This window comes from Magnolia sinica, chromosome 8 (assembly GCF_029962835.1).
Source record: "Magnolia sinica isolate HGM2019 chromosome 8, MsV1, whole genome shotgun sequence".
Classification (NCBI taxonomy): Eukaryota; Viridiplantae; Streptophyta; class Magnoliopsida; order Magnoliales; family Magnoliaceae; genus Magnolia; species Magnolia sinica.
In genome coordinates this window covers 80,421,774-80,438,715 of record NC_080580.1, presented here as the reverse complement: position 1 = coordinate 80,438,715, position 16,942 = coordinate 80,421,774, and the positions used below count along the sequence as shown (strand labels likewise).

Here is a 16,942-nt window from a genome sequence, read left to right as displayed (position 1 = left end):
TATATGTATCCAAATCTAAACCTTCAATAACATGAGTAGTCTAATTTGAATGAATTAGAGTACCCCAACATCCACTATTGTTGGATGAGAGAACTTTGGATTTTTTATCCTAGTTTCCAATTTGTCCTTCTCGAGGACACCAACAATTCAATGAATCTGAGTAGGCAGACTCTGGCACACCCACACAACCAACTCACATACGCATCCAAATCTAGACTCTTGATGACACTGAGTGGTCCAGTTTAATTGAACTGGAGTGCAACAGCATCCACGCATGAATCAAGGCCCATTTCTTAATTGGACGAAGGGACGCACGGATCCAAAACATCAGCAAAGGCAGCCTACCCATTCATATGCGTGTCTACCAATTTAACAGTCCTTGTGAACTACCATAACCAAGAAGCATCGTCTGTCGGGCGCAGATTAGCTACTGAACACTTCAGTAGCCATGTTGCTACTGAAATGATGTGGTCGCTTTTCATTGGCACAAAACTCAAAAGCATTTAATGCCCCTCCGTCACAGAAAAAAAGGCCGTTTACTGGCCGCGTTTGTACTCGACCACGGAAAACCTTTATTTTCTTTCCTTTTCCTTCTCCCCAGTGCTCTCTTCCAATCTCTCTGTTTTCCTTGTGACGGACACATCTCAAGCTACAGTATTTCTCCTGATAAAAGAATACAATAAAGTCCCTTCCGCAAGTTGAGGATAGATGTGGCTGATTAGCCGTGACATTCCCAGTGGCCCTAGCTTCTAAATCATACATCCGCTTGAAATTCAAATTTCAAACCGAACAAATTCGAATTACTGAAAAATCATGACCCTAATCATCTAAAGAAATTCCCAACTCTTGAAAGATTTGGGGAAAAAAAGATAATTTAGAATTTACTATGTGTCACGCGCAGGAAAACAGAGAGAGGAAGAGAGCCATGTTGCGGAGGGAAAAATGAAGAAATTCAATTGGGTTGAGTGAACTTTGTTGGCCCCATACTGAGTGTATGTGGTTTATCCACGCCGTCCATCCGTTTTTACAATTGATTGGAGCGGTTAATCCCAAAATTGAAGTATTTCCAGATCTCAAGTGGACCATACCACAGGAAACAGTGGGAATAATGATTTCCACCGTTGAAACCTTTTTAGGGCACACAGTTATGTTTATTTGTCATCCAACCTATTCAAAAGATCACACAGACATGGATTAAAAGAAATCATAAATATCAGCTTGATCCAAAACTTCTGTAGCCCCTAAAAATTTTTCAACAGTAGACATTCAATTTACACTGTTTCCTATGATGTGGTCCACTTAAGATTTGTTCATGATTCTTTTTTAGTCTCATTCTCCTAAAATGTCTGGTAATATGGATGGACGGAGTGGATAAAATGCATATATTACCGTTGGGCCAAGGAGTTTACTGTGGCGTACTGAGTTTCTCATTACCCAATCTGCTTTCTTTAAATCAAAGCAAAATAAGGATGTTTCTGTGGTCGAGTATAAACGCGGCCAGTAAACAGCGTTTCAGTTTTTTACAGAGGACCATTAAATGCTTTCAATGGAGCCCAACTTTTGGGCCAATGAAACGTGACCACATCACTTTAGTAGCAATATCGCTACTGAAGTGTTCGGTAGCGAAGCCGCGCCCTCGTCTGTCTCCCTCCGAAACTGCGTTGGAAATATCCATTGTTTACCGTGATGTCTGACAGTGGAAAACGTGGAGCCAAACAAGACGCTGTTATTACTCATCACGCTTATCCTTGTAATTCAGGCAGGAAAGCGTAAAACAAACAACCCCTTCATAAGGTGAGTCCCACCAAGATGAAGGGAAAAAAAATCATATACCAGTCTCATACAAAACTTCAGTGGGCCCAAAGAACCTTTCAAATGCATGCATCCAATCGTCACTTTTCCTTGTGGTGTGTTCCTAATTGGTTTTACATGGGCCTGATTTTTGGGACTAAGTGCTAATATGATATGGCACAAATGATAGACGAAGTGGATTTCACAAACACGTTACTGTGGCATCACAGACCTTTGAAGGACTCCTTTCCTAAACTTTTGGTATGAGCGCGCGCATCGATCCACATTTAGCCATCTTCCAATCCGCAGGTATTTGGGTACGGGTCCATAGCCTATACTTTCTTTTTTTTCTTTTTCTTTTTCTAAATTTTAAAAATAAAAATAAAAATAGAAAAGGTTACATCAAACCAATGGTCACCACAAGTCAATCGTGGGCCCCACAGGTAAATACTTGGAACAACCGCAACTACAGATTGAGTGATGTGTGGCCTATTTATTGATACCATCTCCCACCTACTCTCCACAGATACATTTTTAGAGAGAGATGGCTTTGTATTTGTTGCTTCAGATCTTCTGGCTAGCAACAACGCTAGAAGGATTAGCATCACAACCTCAAGTAACAACCAAGCCCGGCTGCCCCGACAAATGTGGGAATGTTGAAATTCCCTACCCGTTTGGTATCGGCGATAGCTGCAACATTGGCGTGGGAGGCTTCAATATCACCTGCAACGACAGTGCTTATGACCCTCCGAAACCGTTTAAAGGCGAGCTGGAGGTTCTCGACATATCATTAGTTTCGGGCCTAATGAGGATTTCAGGCGATGTAAGTTGGAAGTGTTACAACGAGACAGGAGTGGATTCCATCTTCACGAGTTGGGTCAACTTGAACAGTAGTTCTTCATTCACGTTCTCGGAAACTCGTAACAAATTCATGGCCATCGGTTGTGATACCTATGCCTACATCAATGGCTCAGGGGGCCGTAACTTCACAAGTGGCTGTATGTCATTTTGCAGCGACACTAACAGCATGCTTGATGGCGATTGCTCCGGTATAGGATGTTGCCAAACCTCTATCCCAAAGGCTTTCAAGAGATACGAGGTGGATTTTAATAGCGACAATAAACATCAAAATGTCTTGAGTTTCAATCCGTGTAGCTTCGCCTTTCTGGTGGATCAAAATGCGTTCAGCTTCAAAGCATCAGATCTGAACAGATTTAATAGAAACCAAACCATGCCGGTAGTGCTTGACTGGGGCATTGGAAATGAATCCTGTGAGATTGCACGGAAGGACGCGACCACCTTCGCTTGCGTGAGTGAGCATAGCACCTGCTATAACTCCACTAATGGTGAGGGTTACCGGTGCAATTGCTCTGAAGGTTACCAAGGAAATCCTTATCTCAGTGGAGGGTGCCAAGGTATGTTAATCCCTTCTTAGTCTATTATTATCTCGTGCAAACGCTTAGGCACTGTGTGGTTGTTAAATGAGGTGGATTGGACAAGTCAACAATCCAATCAATTATCTGGACAGTAAATTCAGTCCAATCAACTCTTTATGTGACACCCCAGAAAAAAATAAAATAAAATAAAATAAATCACTTTGATCAGATTATTCTAACAATCTAATCAATAGCATTAAAAGCTTACATTTTAGATACAAACTAGATGTTCCAAAAGATTGCCAATATCTTCTACAAGTTGCTTTGATCCAACAATCCTAACCATCCAATTAGCATAATGTAAATTATTGACCTTTTCTTATTGCTTGTGATGGTTGGTTTGCAGATATCAACGAGTGTGAGGAGAATCACGAGAAGAAACTTTGTCAGCATAATTGCATAAATTCGCCGGGAAGTTATTATTGTTCCTGTAAAAAGGGCTACAAAGTAGTCCAGGATGATGAAAGATACTGCACAAAAGAGTCACACGAAGTGGCCCTTGTTCTAGGTAATCCCTCAATTTCATAATAGTTCAAGAACTCGCGGGTCAGCTAGAATCGTCGAGACAACTCTGCTTGAGTTAATATCTATCGACTCAACAAGTATTCTGTTTTATTTCAATTTGTTTAGTTTGTAGTTGAGATTTTCTTTTCTTTTAGTTGTTCTCGAGTTGAGTAGTATTTCATGAATTCTTATTCTTTTTCTTTTTTCTTGATTTTTCAAAGTGTCATTTTATAGATTTTTTTGAATGAAAACCCATGCACTCTTTGGTCTAATTAGATAGAACCACCCAAAATAATAGTTAAATAAATAATTAAAATAATAGTTAAATAAATAATTAATTAAAATAAAAGAAGCAAGCAACCTTTTTTGGGAGGTTTTTACTTTATTTTACGAACATCTTCTAGTTGGTTGGTAACCAGTCGTCACTGAGCTTTTTCTTCTTTTTTTTTCTGACAACAACTGATTCACTAGTGTGCCACACCACCTGCATAAGTGGTGCGTTGACATCACCAACTTCTATGGGCCCCACCATGATGTATGTTATATCCACACCATTCATTCATTTTACGATATCATCCATACCTTAAAATGAGGCAAATCCAAAGCTCAAGTAGAACACACCACATAAAGTAGTAGAGATTGAAGATCTACTATTGAAAATTTCATGCAGTATTCTGAAAGCCTCTCTATTTTTGTAAGGCACGGGAGTATCCCACCTGATTATTATAAACTTTTACAAGTGGTTGAGAAAGTGACTGATCTTCTTATATTTCGGTTACACCAGTTGTATCTACTTATTTTGACAGATAGGGTTAAAGTTGTTCGATTTGAATTGAGCCCTTATATGGCTTTAGCACGCTCTCATAATAAATAAATAAATAAATAAAACTGGCCAGTTAACACCAATAGCGTCAGTTGATATTCCAGTACCAACAGCTACTCCAAGAAACATCACACCCATGTGAAATCTACCGTAGAAAAATAGAAAAGGGAAGAAAATTTTACAAATTAGTACCTCATTAACATAATATTTAAATCCTAGTGCCTCTTTAATTAATTTTTTATTAAGCATCCTTATTAATCAATTTGTTATCAAATGGATACTTTCCTTTGGTTTTCTCTAGCGTTTAAAGAATGATCCTTCTTTAAATGATGAAAGTGTTCACCAATAAATATTGAGGTTTCTTAATAAAAATTAAATAGGCACCTATATGTAAATATCATTAATTATGTATTATAAAAATAAAAATAAAAAATTAATTAAAAAAAAACGAAAAAAAATAAAATAAAATAAATCTGTGCAAATGTAGGGATGTAGTCACTGGTTGGTGTTCTGTGGGACTCACCATGATGTATCCATGCCATCCATCCATTTTTCCAAACCAATTTAAGGCATGAGTTAAAATAAAATATTTTTAAAAAAAATTTAAAAAAATAAATCCAAATCTCAGGTGGATCACACCATAGGAAACAGTTGTGATTGAACAATCACCGTTAAAAACTTCCTACGGCTCACCGTAGTGCACACCATAATGCTTATTTTCCATTCAAATCTGTTGATCAGATCACAGCAGACCAGGATGAAGGGAAAAAAAAAAAAAAAAACAGAAAAAACAAATATGGGCTTGATTCCCAACTTTTGTAGCCCACCTTTCATCACCATTGTTTCATGTGCGGTTGTCCACCTGAGATTTGGATCCACCTTATCTTTAGTTTCATGCCCTAACAGGATCTAGAAAATTCGATAGACGCTGTGGATTAAACATATAGATCATGGTGGGGGCCACAACATAGTACGCAATCCAAGTTAAAGGCACCGCTTTGGCGTCCGTACCTGATTCGGATTGCCTCTGCCATCGTTGGCAGTTGGGAAATAATGTAGGGCCCATAGACGAAAATAAGATTTAGATTTGCTTGAGTCTGAAAATAAGGTGTTGGAGTCTGAAACTTTGTCCAGTGCTTGAGTTCCCTATTCAAAGGATTGTAATTTCATTTTTTTATCATCAATCAATTTATTTCAAATTATTAAAATTATTTCTATTTTCTTCCCTCTCTTTTTGACTCTGACTCTCCCACTCCAGTCGTTGCTTTTCTTTATGTTACTTCGAAAGTAGCTGCTTCAACTTCAGCCATTCGAATTTCAATATTCCTTTTTATTTCTCATCAAACAAATGGCATCTTCTTCTGGAAATCCTAGCTATTCTTAGTATCTCTGTGAGGAGTCCAGAGAAGCTCCGTGGATTTGAAGTAGTTATCCATGAGGAAGATGGTGATGAACCTCATCACATCCTTGCCTACATCATTGTTCAGTCCCCACTGTTTCCTATGTGGTCCACCTGAGATTTAGATTTGCCTCACTTTTGGGTTCATAACCTAAAATGATAAGGAAAAATGGATATATGGTGTGGATAAATGGGTCCCACGGAGCATCGACCAATAACACATCAATAATGATATTTAGCTCTAGATTCCTATTTAAATCTTATTAAGCAATCAAATTAATTGGTGAGCATTTTCATCATTTTTGGATTAAATCATTATTTAAACTTATGAGATAGAGAAAACTAACCAAAGGTATCCATTTGACAATAACTTCATTATTAAGGTAGCTTAACAAAAACTTAATTAAAAGAGTTACTAGGATGTGAATATCATATTAATGAAGTACTATTTTGTAAAATTTCCAAAAAGAAAATAATTAATTATCAAATATTTTGTTAAGTAAACGGAAGAAAATTATGGACAAAAATATTTAATGTTCTTTTTTTTTTTAGATATTAACATTATCATTGTTATCGTCCAAAGTTGGATAAGCTTGCGGTTGCACTTGTAGGCACTTCGTATACTTGCACCAGTAAAGAGGTAAAGGATCACGGGGGCGCCAGTGTTAGTCGAGGACCCTCCAATGCCCAAGTTAGTTGCGTCGGTTTATCACAAGAATAGCACCTAAGTTAGGAATTTTTGTGCGTACCTTCCTCCCAATGTAGGAGGTGTAAATATATGATGCTTAGGTGGTTTATGCATCTCAGTGGGACTTGTCAGATACGTTGGAGGGTCCGAATTTGATTAGGACCTGCCCCCAAGATTATTATTTTTTTCAAACATTTTTTTCTATTTCATAAGAGGAACAACACCGAGCTGTACAGCTCTAAAACTAATTCGGGCCGGGCCACCGACAAAAAATAAAAAGGTCGGCCTACCTATCTTGTAGGACTAAAAAGAGAGGGAAAAGAAAGACAACGGGAGGAGATTAAACCTCATGAAGGTAGCCTAATCCTACCTTGTTTAGAAACTGCTGGCCCTTGACGATCGTTGGAAGGGATTCCTTCACTCAAAAGAATCTTTCTATTTGGGTTCCACTACCCAGACAGGCGAGCCCATTTGCAACCGAGTTGGCCTCCCTTAGGGTGTGGCTGATACGAACCTCCACAGTTCATCTCAAAGCTTTTATCCTCTTCCTCCAGTACCATAGGGGCCAGGACCCTTAGATCTCCTTAGCGAGGGCCGCTACAACCGAACTCGAGTCGATGAAGACATCCAAGAATATCTTTGATATCATCTCAATCAACATGATCTTCGGCTAGGATCTAGTCGAGTCTATCCTTACTCGGTATGATGCGGGATTTTTTCCGGATATCCCTCGTCCGAGGTCGAGACCGGTCTGATCAGCTTGGTCGGTAAGTTCTATCATCGAGCTCTAAATCCAAGCAATTCAGCTCGTCAAGTGAGTCTCTCCTCGAAGCTCATTTCTAGGGTTTCTTATCAGAGCTCAACTTGGCTCATTTATGTGGTCGATATGTTGGTGGTTCGGGGAGGTGATCCGGACCATCAGACCTTAGATCGGGCATATCTTGCAATCCGGGATGACTTATCTGACGTAAAATATATGATTTTGGGGTAGAACGAGCTACTTTAGCCAACCAACCCAGCTATGCAGGGTTATGCAGCCCGGAATTGCGAAAAACCCCTTGATCGATGGTCGTTTCCCTGTTTTAATTTCGTTTTTACTATAAATAGTAAGTTTTAGTTTGATTATAACTCTTCATCCGTCGGGCTTTAGGAGTTGCGCCCAACGTGAAAAGAGCTTAGAATAATTAGGAGAACGGTTTGGTGAAGCCAAATAGGACACTTAATATTTTTGCCGAAAACCTTGCGCACTAGTAGACATCACGACCGTCTATAAATAGTAAGTTTACTATTTATAGTAAGTCGCGGATTCTAGGAGTTTGAGTTGTAGTTTGATTATGATTTCTTTCCCATTGCTTGGTACCCTTATTTAAAGGGTTGTGAACTCGTTTTTAAGCATTCATCAATCAATTTCGAATTTATTAGAATTTCTTTCTATTTTCTGCTTTCTTTTCTCGTGAATTCGAGAAGTCTCTGTGAGGAGTCCAGAGAAGTTCCGTGGATTCGGAATAGTTATCCTCTTGAGGAAGATGGTGCTCGACCTCACGTCCTCCCCTGCGCCAGTTTGGTATCAAAGCGAGGTTTCTCCTCGGATTGATGGCTTCTAACGACGGGTCAGGCAACAATCCCATGGGCGGTGCTCAAGGAAATTTACCTTTAACGGCGATAGCTTTCGAAGTGGCGCAACGAGAGAATCAGCAAGCCATGCAAGGGCTGCAAGCTTCCATCGACCGCATAGCGGATCTCTTGGCTGAAAACCTGAGGCAACTCCGTGTTCCTGGTGGCAATCCTCTACCCCCAATTAATCGCCCTGATCGCAGGATAGTACCGACAATGCATCCAAGGGTCCTTCCTGAGGAAGGGGGCTCCAGTGAGGAGGAAATCGACGACATAATCTTCCAACACCCCAGACATGACGGCGATCGAGTAGATCGAACAGATCGAGAATTCAAGATGATGGTTGATATTCCTAGCTTCAATGGCCAACTACACATTGAGGATTTTCTCGATTGGCTTTCTGAAGTTGAACGATTTTTCGACTACATGGACATCCCTGAAGCAAAGAAGGTCAAGCTTGTGGCCTACAAGTTGAAAGGAAGAGCTTCAGCTTGGTGGAAACAACTGCAACTCGTGCGAACCAGGCAGACGAAAGCACCAATCCGCACTTGGCAGCGGATGAAGCAGCTACTACATGCCCGATTCCTCCCTAGCGATTACGATCAGGTATTATTCCAACAATATCAAAATTGTCGACAGGGTAGTCGGTCGGTGAGAGAATACGCAAAAAAATTTTACTGTCTGGCGGTGCGTAACGATTTGGTCGAGATTGAATCGCAGCAAGTCGCCCGATTCAACAATGGATTACGTATGGCTATCCAGGATCGGGTCTAGATGCAGTCCGTCTGGACAATGAATGATGCGATTAAGTTGGCTACTCGGGCAGAAGCGCAACTTGAACATCCTAGCACACGGACCTATCCTACTGCAAGGATCCCTGTGGCAGGTCTGCCCCAGGGAACTGCACAGCCTAAGGGGAAGGAGCACGCACTCAACCTCCTACATTTGAGAACCGAGATCAGGGAAGCGGGCAAGCTAGACCCCAAAGGGGGGTATTGACTGCTGCTGGTCCAAGTAGAATCCCAAACCCCTATGCTCGGCCAAGGCCCGATAACTGCTATCGTTGTGGCCAACCAGGCCACCTATCAAATACTTGTCCCCAGCGAAAAGTGGCAAACCTCGCCACCAATGATGGTAGTGCTGATAACGCTTATGAAGATCTAGATATTGAAGAACAGGAGCATACCAACAAGGACGAGGCAGATGCGTCAGGTTGGATTCAGCAAGACCACGGCGAGTTGCTCATCGTGAGGCGACTATTATATGCGCCAAGAAAAGAAGTGCATCTACAGCGGCATAACATCTTCCGCACTACGTGTACGGTGAATCGAGAGGTTTGTGACGTGATCATTGACAGTGGGAGCAGCGAGAACATCGTCTCCAAGGTCATAGTGGAAAAATTACAATTGAAAACGGAGCGTCATCCCTCTCCATATACAATCGGTTAGATCAAGAAGGTCAGCGAAACAAAGGTAACTGAACGGTGCACCATATCCTTTTCAATTGGCAAACATTATAAGGATGAAGTAGTATGCGATGTGGTTGACATGGAAGCATGTCACATACTACTTGGTCGGCCCTGGCAATCTGACCGTGACGCCACTCATAAAGGGCGAGATAATATATATATCTTCATCAAGGACGGCCGGAAGACCATATTGGCCCCTATGGATCCAGAGGGACCACCCGAAACTTCTAAAGTAGAGGGTCATTTTCTCTTAACCATACGGGACTTCGTGGAAGAATCAAAGGAAACAGGACAGACTTATGCGTTAATTGTAAAAGGGGAAGAACTCGAGCCTACCAACATCCCTGAAAGACTAAGGCCCCTGCTACATGAATTCAAAGAAATCTGGCCCGATGACCTTCCCGATGGGTTACCCCCCATGCGGGATATCCAACACCATATCGACTTTGTCCCTGGGTCCAGTTTACCTAATCGTCCCCATTATCGAATGAGTCCGAATGAGTGCGAGATTCTGCAGGGACAAGTAGAGGAGTTGATCCGTAAGGGTCTTATTCGAGAGAGCATGAGTCCATGTGCTGTACCAGCTCTATTAACTCCAAAGAAAGATGGGAGTTGGCGTATGTGTGTCGACAGTCGAGCCATCAATAAAATCACCATAAAATACAGGTTTCCTATACCACGGTTGGACGACATGCTAGACATGCTAGAGGGTGCAAAAATATTCTCTAAATTGGACCTAAGGAGCGGCTACCATCAGATTCGAATACGGTCGGGTGATGAGTGGAAAACGGCCTTTAAGACCAAGGAAGGATTATACGAATGGATGGTCATGCCCTTCGGTCTTTCGAATGCGCCTAGCACATTTATGAGATTGATGAACCAAGTTCTGAAACCTTTCATTGGGCGGTTCGTTGTGGTTTACTTCGATGATATTTTGATATACAGTCAAGACGAAGCCACCCATATGGAACACCTCAAGAAGGTCCTTCAAGTGCTCACTAAAAATAAGTTGTACCTCAATTTAAAAAAGTGCAGCTTCATGACTGATAGCCTATTGTTCCTGGGTTTTGTCGTCACATCCGCGGGCATTCGGGTGGCTGAGGAAAAGGTGAAGGCAATCAGAGAATGGCCGATTCCTACAAATATTCACGAAGTGCGAAGCTTTCATGGACTGGCGACATTCTATCATCGGTTCGTGAAAAATTTCAGTACCATTGTGTCACCAATCACAGATTGCATGAAGAAAGGGCAGTTTCAGTGGACTGACGAAGCCGACAGGAGCTTTGCTGAAATCAAGCACAGATTATCCACGACCCCGATTCTTGTACTTCCCAACTTCGACAAACTTTTTGAAGTCGAATGTGATGCCTCATATGTCGGAATTGGGGGAGTTTTGTCTCAAGAAGGTAGGCCGGTAGCCTTCTACAGCAAGAAACTTAACGATGCACGTAAGAAGTGGTCTACATATGAGATAGAGTTATACGCGGTGGTCCAGGCACTGCGGCATTGGCGACATTATTTGATTCAAAGGGAATTCATACTTTACACGGACCATCAAGCTCTCAAATTCATTAATAGTCAAACTAACATTAACCGTGTGCATGCTAGATGGATCTCATTTTTGCAGGAATTCACGTTCGTACTAAAACATAAGTCAGGGCAACAGAACAAAGTAACTGATGCATTGAGTCGCCGTGCAACTTTGTTAGTCACTATGAGTAATGAGGTTGTCGGTTCGAGCGCCTCAAAGACATATATGCCGATGACGACGACTTCAAGGACGCATGGGTTAGATGCCAAGAAGGTCACTCCGGCGACTTATATATGCAAGATGGGTTCCTTTTCAAGGGAAATCGACTGTGCATCCCAAACAGTTCGCTAAGGGAACAGATAATCCAAGAGCTACATGGAGGTGGCCTCAGTGGACACCTTGGGCGAGATAAGACACGAGCTCTTGTGGAAGAACGATATTACTGGCCGCAATTGGTACGTGATGTGGGAAAGGCAGTACAACGTTGTTATATTTGTTAGACCTTTAAGGGGCAATCTAATAATACGGGCCTTTACACTCCGTTACCCGTGCCTGACGGCCCTTAGGAGGATTTATCTATGGACTTTGTGCTTGGTCTCCCACGAACACAACGCGGCATGGATTCGGTGTTCGTGGTAGTAGATCGTTTCTCGAAGATGGCGCACTTTATTCCATGCAAGAAGACTCTCGATGCAACACACGTGGCGAATCTATTCTTCAGAGAAATTGTGCGGCTACACGGGGTTCCTAAGAATATTACTTCTGACCGTGACACGAAGTTCATAAGCCACTTTTGGCGGACTTTGTGGACTCGATTCGATACACGACTTCAGTTCAGCAGCGCCTACCACCCACAGACTGACGGTCAAACTGAGGTTGTGAATCGTACGTTGGGAAACCTCCTTCGATGTATTTCAGGAGAAAAACCGAAGCAGTGGGATTTGGCCTTGTCTCAAGCAGAGTTTGCATTCAACAACATGGTGAACCGCTCGACAGGGAAATCCCCGTTCGAGGTTATTTATGGACGAGTACCTCACCATACACTAGACTTGGTCCCTCTGCCCAAGCTCCCAGGCATGAGCATTGCAGCGGAACATATAGCTGACAAGATTGTGAGCATTCATGCGGAAGTACAAACCAAGCTACATGCCTCGAACGAAAAATACAAGGAGCAAGCCGACAAACATCGGCGACAAAAAGTGTTCGAGGTGGGTGACCAAGTAATGGTCCATTTGCGCAAAGAACGATTTCCGACCGGAACGTACAACAAGTTGAAGAATAAAAAGATTGGACCGGTACCAATCATCCGAAAGATCAATGACAACGCTTATGTTGTTGATCTTCCAGATGACATGGCAATCTCACGGACTTTCAACGTCGCAGACCTGACCGATCATCATGAACCAACGCAAGATGAGAACTCGAGGACGAGTTCTTTTGAAGTGGAGGGGACTGATGTAGAGCAGGTCGCGGACAGTTTCATGGCTAAGATGGATCAGAAAAAAGTGATCCGGACCATCGGACCTTAGATCGGGCATATCTTGCAATCCGGGATGAGTTATCTGACGTAAAATATATGATTTTGGGGTAGAACGAGCTACTTTAGCCAACCAACCCCGCTATGCCGGGTTGCGCAGCCCAGAATTGCGAAAAACCCCTTGATCGATGGTCGTTTCCCTGTTTTAATTTCGTTTTTACTATAAATAGTAAGTTTTAGTTTGATTATAACTCTTCATCCGTCGGGCTTTAGGAGTTGCGCCCAACGTGAAAAGAGCTTAGAATAATTAGGAGAATGGTTTGGTGAAGCCAAATAGGACACTTACTATTTTTGGCCGAAAACCTTGCGCACTAGTAGACATCACGACCGTCTATAAATAGTAAGTTTACTATTTATAGTAAGTCGCGGATTCTAGGAGTTTGAGTTGTAGTTTGATTATGATTTCTTTCCCATTGCTTGGTACCCTTATTTAAAGGGTTGTGAACTCGTTTTAAAGCATTCATTAATCAATTTCGAATTTATTAGAATTTCTTTCTATTTTCTGCTTTCTTTTCTCGTGGATTCGAGAAGTCTCAGAGGAGTCCGCAGAAGTTCCGCGGATTCGAATAGTTATCTTCTCAGGAAGACGGTGCCGACCACGCCCCTCCCCAACGCCAAGCCGGAGCTCGCCCACTTTCACCTATGTGGTCATATGTCAGGCGACGATCGTTGGAAGGGCGTCCTTCACTCGAAAGAATCTTTCTATTTGGGTTCCACTACCTAGACAGGCGAACCCATTTGCAACCGAGTTGGCCTCCCTTGGGGTGTGAATGATTCAAACTTCCATATAACATCTAAGGGATTCAATCATCTTCCTCCAGTACCACAAGGGCCAGGACCCTTAGATCTCCTTAGCGAGGGCCGCTACAACCGAACTCGAGTCGGTGAAGACATCCAAGAATATCTTTGATATCATCTCAATCGGCATGATCTTCGGCTAGGATCTAGTCGAGTCTATCCTTACTCGGTATGATGCAGGATTTTTTCCAGATATCCCTCGTCCGAGGTCGAGACCAGTCTGATCAGCTCGGTCGGTAAGTTCTGTCACCGAGCTCTGAATTCGAGCAGTTTAGCTCAGCAGGTGAGTCTCTCCTCGAAGCTCATTTCTGGGGTTTCCCCTTGGAGCTCAGCTCAGCTCACCTATGTGGTCATATGTTGGTGGTTCAAGGAGCCTATTCAAGAGATTCTTCACCACATTAGTAGGTCAGTTTGGTTTTCCCCGTAACAATCACCATCATCACTAATAATTGGGATCAGCTAAAGACCATTTTACGAATAATTTATAGTGTAGCAACAAAATAGCTATTTCCTATCACTTTTACATTTCTTGCATCTATAACTATAATTTTATTTTTAGTTTTTTTTTGTATTTTTTGTATTTGTATATTTTACAATGTTTAAGTCTCTACTTTGGAGATTTTTTAAGTTTTCGGCCAGTTGTCTAAGTGAATGGACATTCTGACTGAGTTGAATTATTTTGAGTGTGAATGCAGGCATTGGCTTAGGCCTCTTGTTTCTACTCGTTGGTGTTTGTTTGTTGTACTGGCTGTGGAGGGAAAGAAAACTCATCGAACTCAGAGAAAAATTCTTTAAGCAAAATGGAGGTTTGTTGTTACAAGAAAAGATATCTTCCCACCAAAATTTTGCTGAGACATTCAAGATCTTTACCTTAGATGAGCTTAAAAAGGCAACGGATAACTACCATGAAAGCCGAATTCTAGGACAGGGAGGTCAAGGTACAGTTTATAAAGGAATTTTACCGGATCATAAAATAGTCGCCATTAAAAAGTCCAAAATAGTGGACAAGGCCCAAATTGAGCAGTTTATAAATGAGATCCACATCTTATTCCAGATCAACCATAGGAATGTGGTGAAGCTCTTGGGGTGCTGTTTAGAGGCCGAAGTTCCCTTATTAGTATATGAATTTATTTCCAATAAAACCCTTTCTCACCATATCCATGACAAGAGCCATGGGTCATTAATTTCCTGGGAAAACCGTCTAAGGATTGCTGCAGAAGCTGCAGGAGCACTTTACTATTTGCACTCTTCAACCATGACACCAATCTTCCACAGAGACGTCAAGTCTGCAAACATACTCTTGGATGATAGTTTAACGGCAAAGGTGTCTGACTTTGGAACATCTATATTCGCACAGTTGGATCAGTCTCAACTTGCCATGCTAGTGCCTTGCACGCGAGGGTACTTGGACCCGGAGTGCCTTGTTACAGGCCAACTAACAGAAAAGAGCGATGTATATAGTTTTGGAGTAGTTCTTATGGAGCTCTTGACAGGGAAGAAGCCTAATTCTTCCACTCCATCCAAAGAAATAAGGACTCCGGTGATGTATTTCCTTTTATCGATGAAAGAGAATCGCCTCTTTGAGGTTTTGGAAGAACAAGTTCGGAACGAAGGGGAACATGAACAGCTCATGGCAGTTGCTCAGCTTGCTAGGAGATGCTTGAAACTTAAGGGGGAAGACCGGCCTACAATGAAGGAAGTGGTGATGGAGCTCGAATCGCTTAGAGGGTCTTATGAACATCCTTGGAATCCAGGGAATTATGAAGAGACTGAGATCTTGCTAGCCGAACCTATGCAAGGTAATGCTAGCAATGCGACCAACGAATACAGTACAGATAGCCACTTTGTAACAGAAATGGAGATGGCCACATTTCAATTACGATAGATTGGTATGGTATTTTGGTTAAGTAAGATTAGTGTTCCACGGCTAGCACTTTCCCTATTTGTTTTGATCATGCATGCTGGTTTTTTTCTTTTTTTGGTAATTGAAGCAGAACATTTATGCTATACTTATTTCAGTTTCTAAAATGGAAAATTAGTTTATGCAAATTAACAAATTGTGGGTAAAAATATGGGTGCCTCTTATAATATATGATATTTGAATTGTAATGAATGTTTTATAAAGAGCAGTGGTATATTGTATCAAGGAACATACCGTTTTTGTACTATATATGATATAGGAAGTGGCACGTCAGATGGTTATAATTGAAATTTTGAACTAGTTTTACTGTGAGCATTATCTGAGCCATCATAGTCCACAAATCAGGTTTTGGGAGTGACTGTACACAGTGTCCTTTCATTGAATCATGGGACATGTGATAGATGGTGGAGGGTGTGGCTCTTGCTTCAAGTACACTCATATTAGGGGCACGATGGTCCTGATTGGTGATTTAAATATCGATATTAGTATTGATCAATATACTGTCCAGTATCACATCCTGACCATACAAAATCAAGGAGGAGTAATCAAAATCTCCTCGATCGCCTCAAGTCTCGTTGAAAAATTCAATCAAATTTCCAATGTTTTTCAAATTTTTTTTTTTCCCAAAATAACTATACCTTTTATGATACAAGATATTTCTCATGTGATACGAACATATTTCTATATCCTAAGGGTGCAATATATGCATGTTTATGTATTATTATAAGGGTGGGATACATGTGTGCAATACATGCATCAATATTGATATTTAAATCACTAATCCTAATAATAATTGAAAGATTCGGAACCAAGCTATTACAACTAGCTTTCTTCGCACTCTCAGCATTCCGGGGATCAAAGTCCCTCCACCCAAGCAGCCTATTTCGGAGGTAGTGAGGTGGTCTACACTCCAGTTGGGGTGGATCAAACTTGATGTGGACGGATCCTTGAGAGGGAACCCGGGCCAATCAAGTGAGGGAGGCATGGGAAGAAACCATCATGGGGACTTTTCGCCATCAGGTTTGGCGCTGGGTCTTCAGGGCGGAGATGAGGGCAATTCTGGATGGTATAACGTGGGCTGCCCACTTGGGGTTCTTGAGAGTGGAGGTGGCTAGCGACTCCAACTCGGTAGTGACTGCCCTATCGGGTAGTCAAAGCCACGGATCATGTGGTACTGGAGGAGGAGAATAGAAGCCTTGAGAAGATGCTTGGAAGTTAGAATCTCTCATGTTCCTAGCGAAGCCAACGTGGTGGCTGATGGGCTGGCAAGAATGGCCAGCTTGTACCAGACGAAATCCATTTTCAGTTCGCTTCAGTTCCTTCTGTCCCCTTCTAGAGGCCAGCTCTTCCTTGATAAAGTGGGATTGGGCTACCTTCGGGAGGCCTACTCCTTATTCTGTCAATTTCTCTTTTCGTACATGATAGGGGAGCC

At 41.9% G+C, this 16,942-nt stretch overlaps 1 protein-coding gene across 1 annotated transcript; it reads left to right on the top strand.

The window, feature by feature from the left end:
* Positions 1–2,333: 2,333 nt before the first annotated feature.
* LOC131253497 (putative wall-associated receptor kinase-like 16) lies at positions 2,334–15,596 on the top strand. Its single transcript, XM_058254521.1, has 3 exons — positions 2,334–3,206; positions 3,574–3,735; positions 14,285–15,596. The coding sequence occupies exons 1-3, from the start codon at positions 2,336–2,338 to the stop codon at positions 15,472–15,474; spliced, it is 2,223 nt and encodes a 740-aa protein (XP_058110504.1). The 5' UTR covers positions 2,334–2,335; the 3' UTR covers positions 15,475–15,596.
* Positions 15,597–16,942: the final 1,346 nt, after the last annotated feature.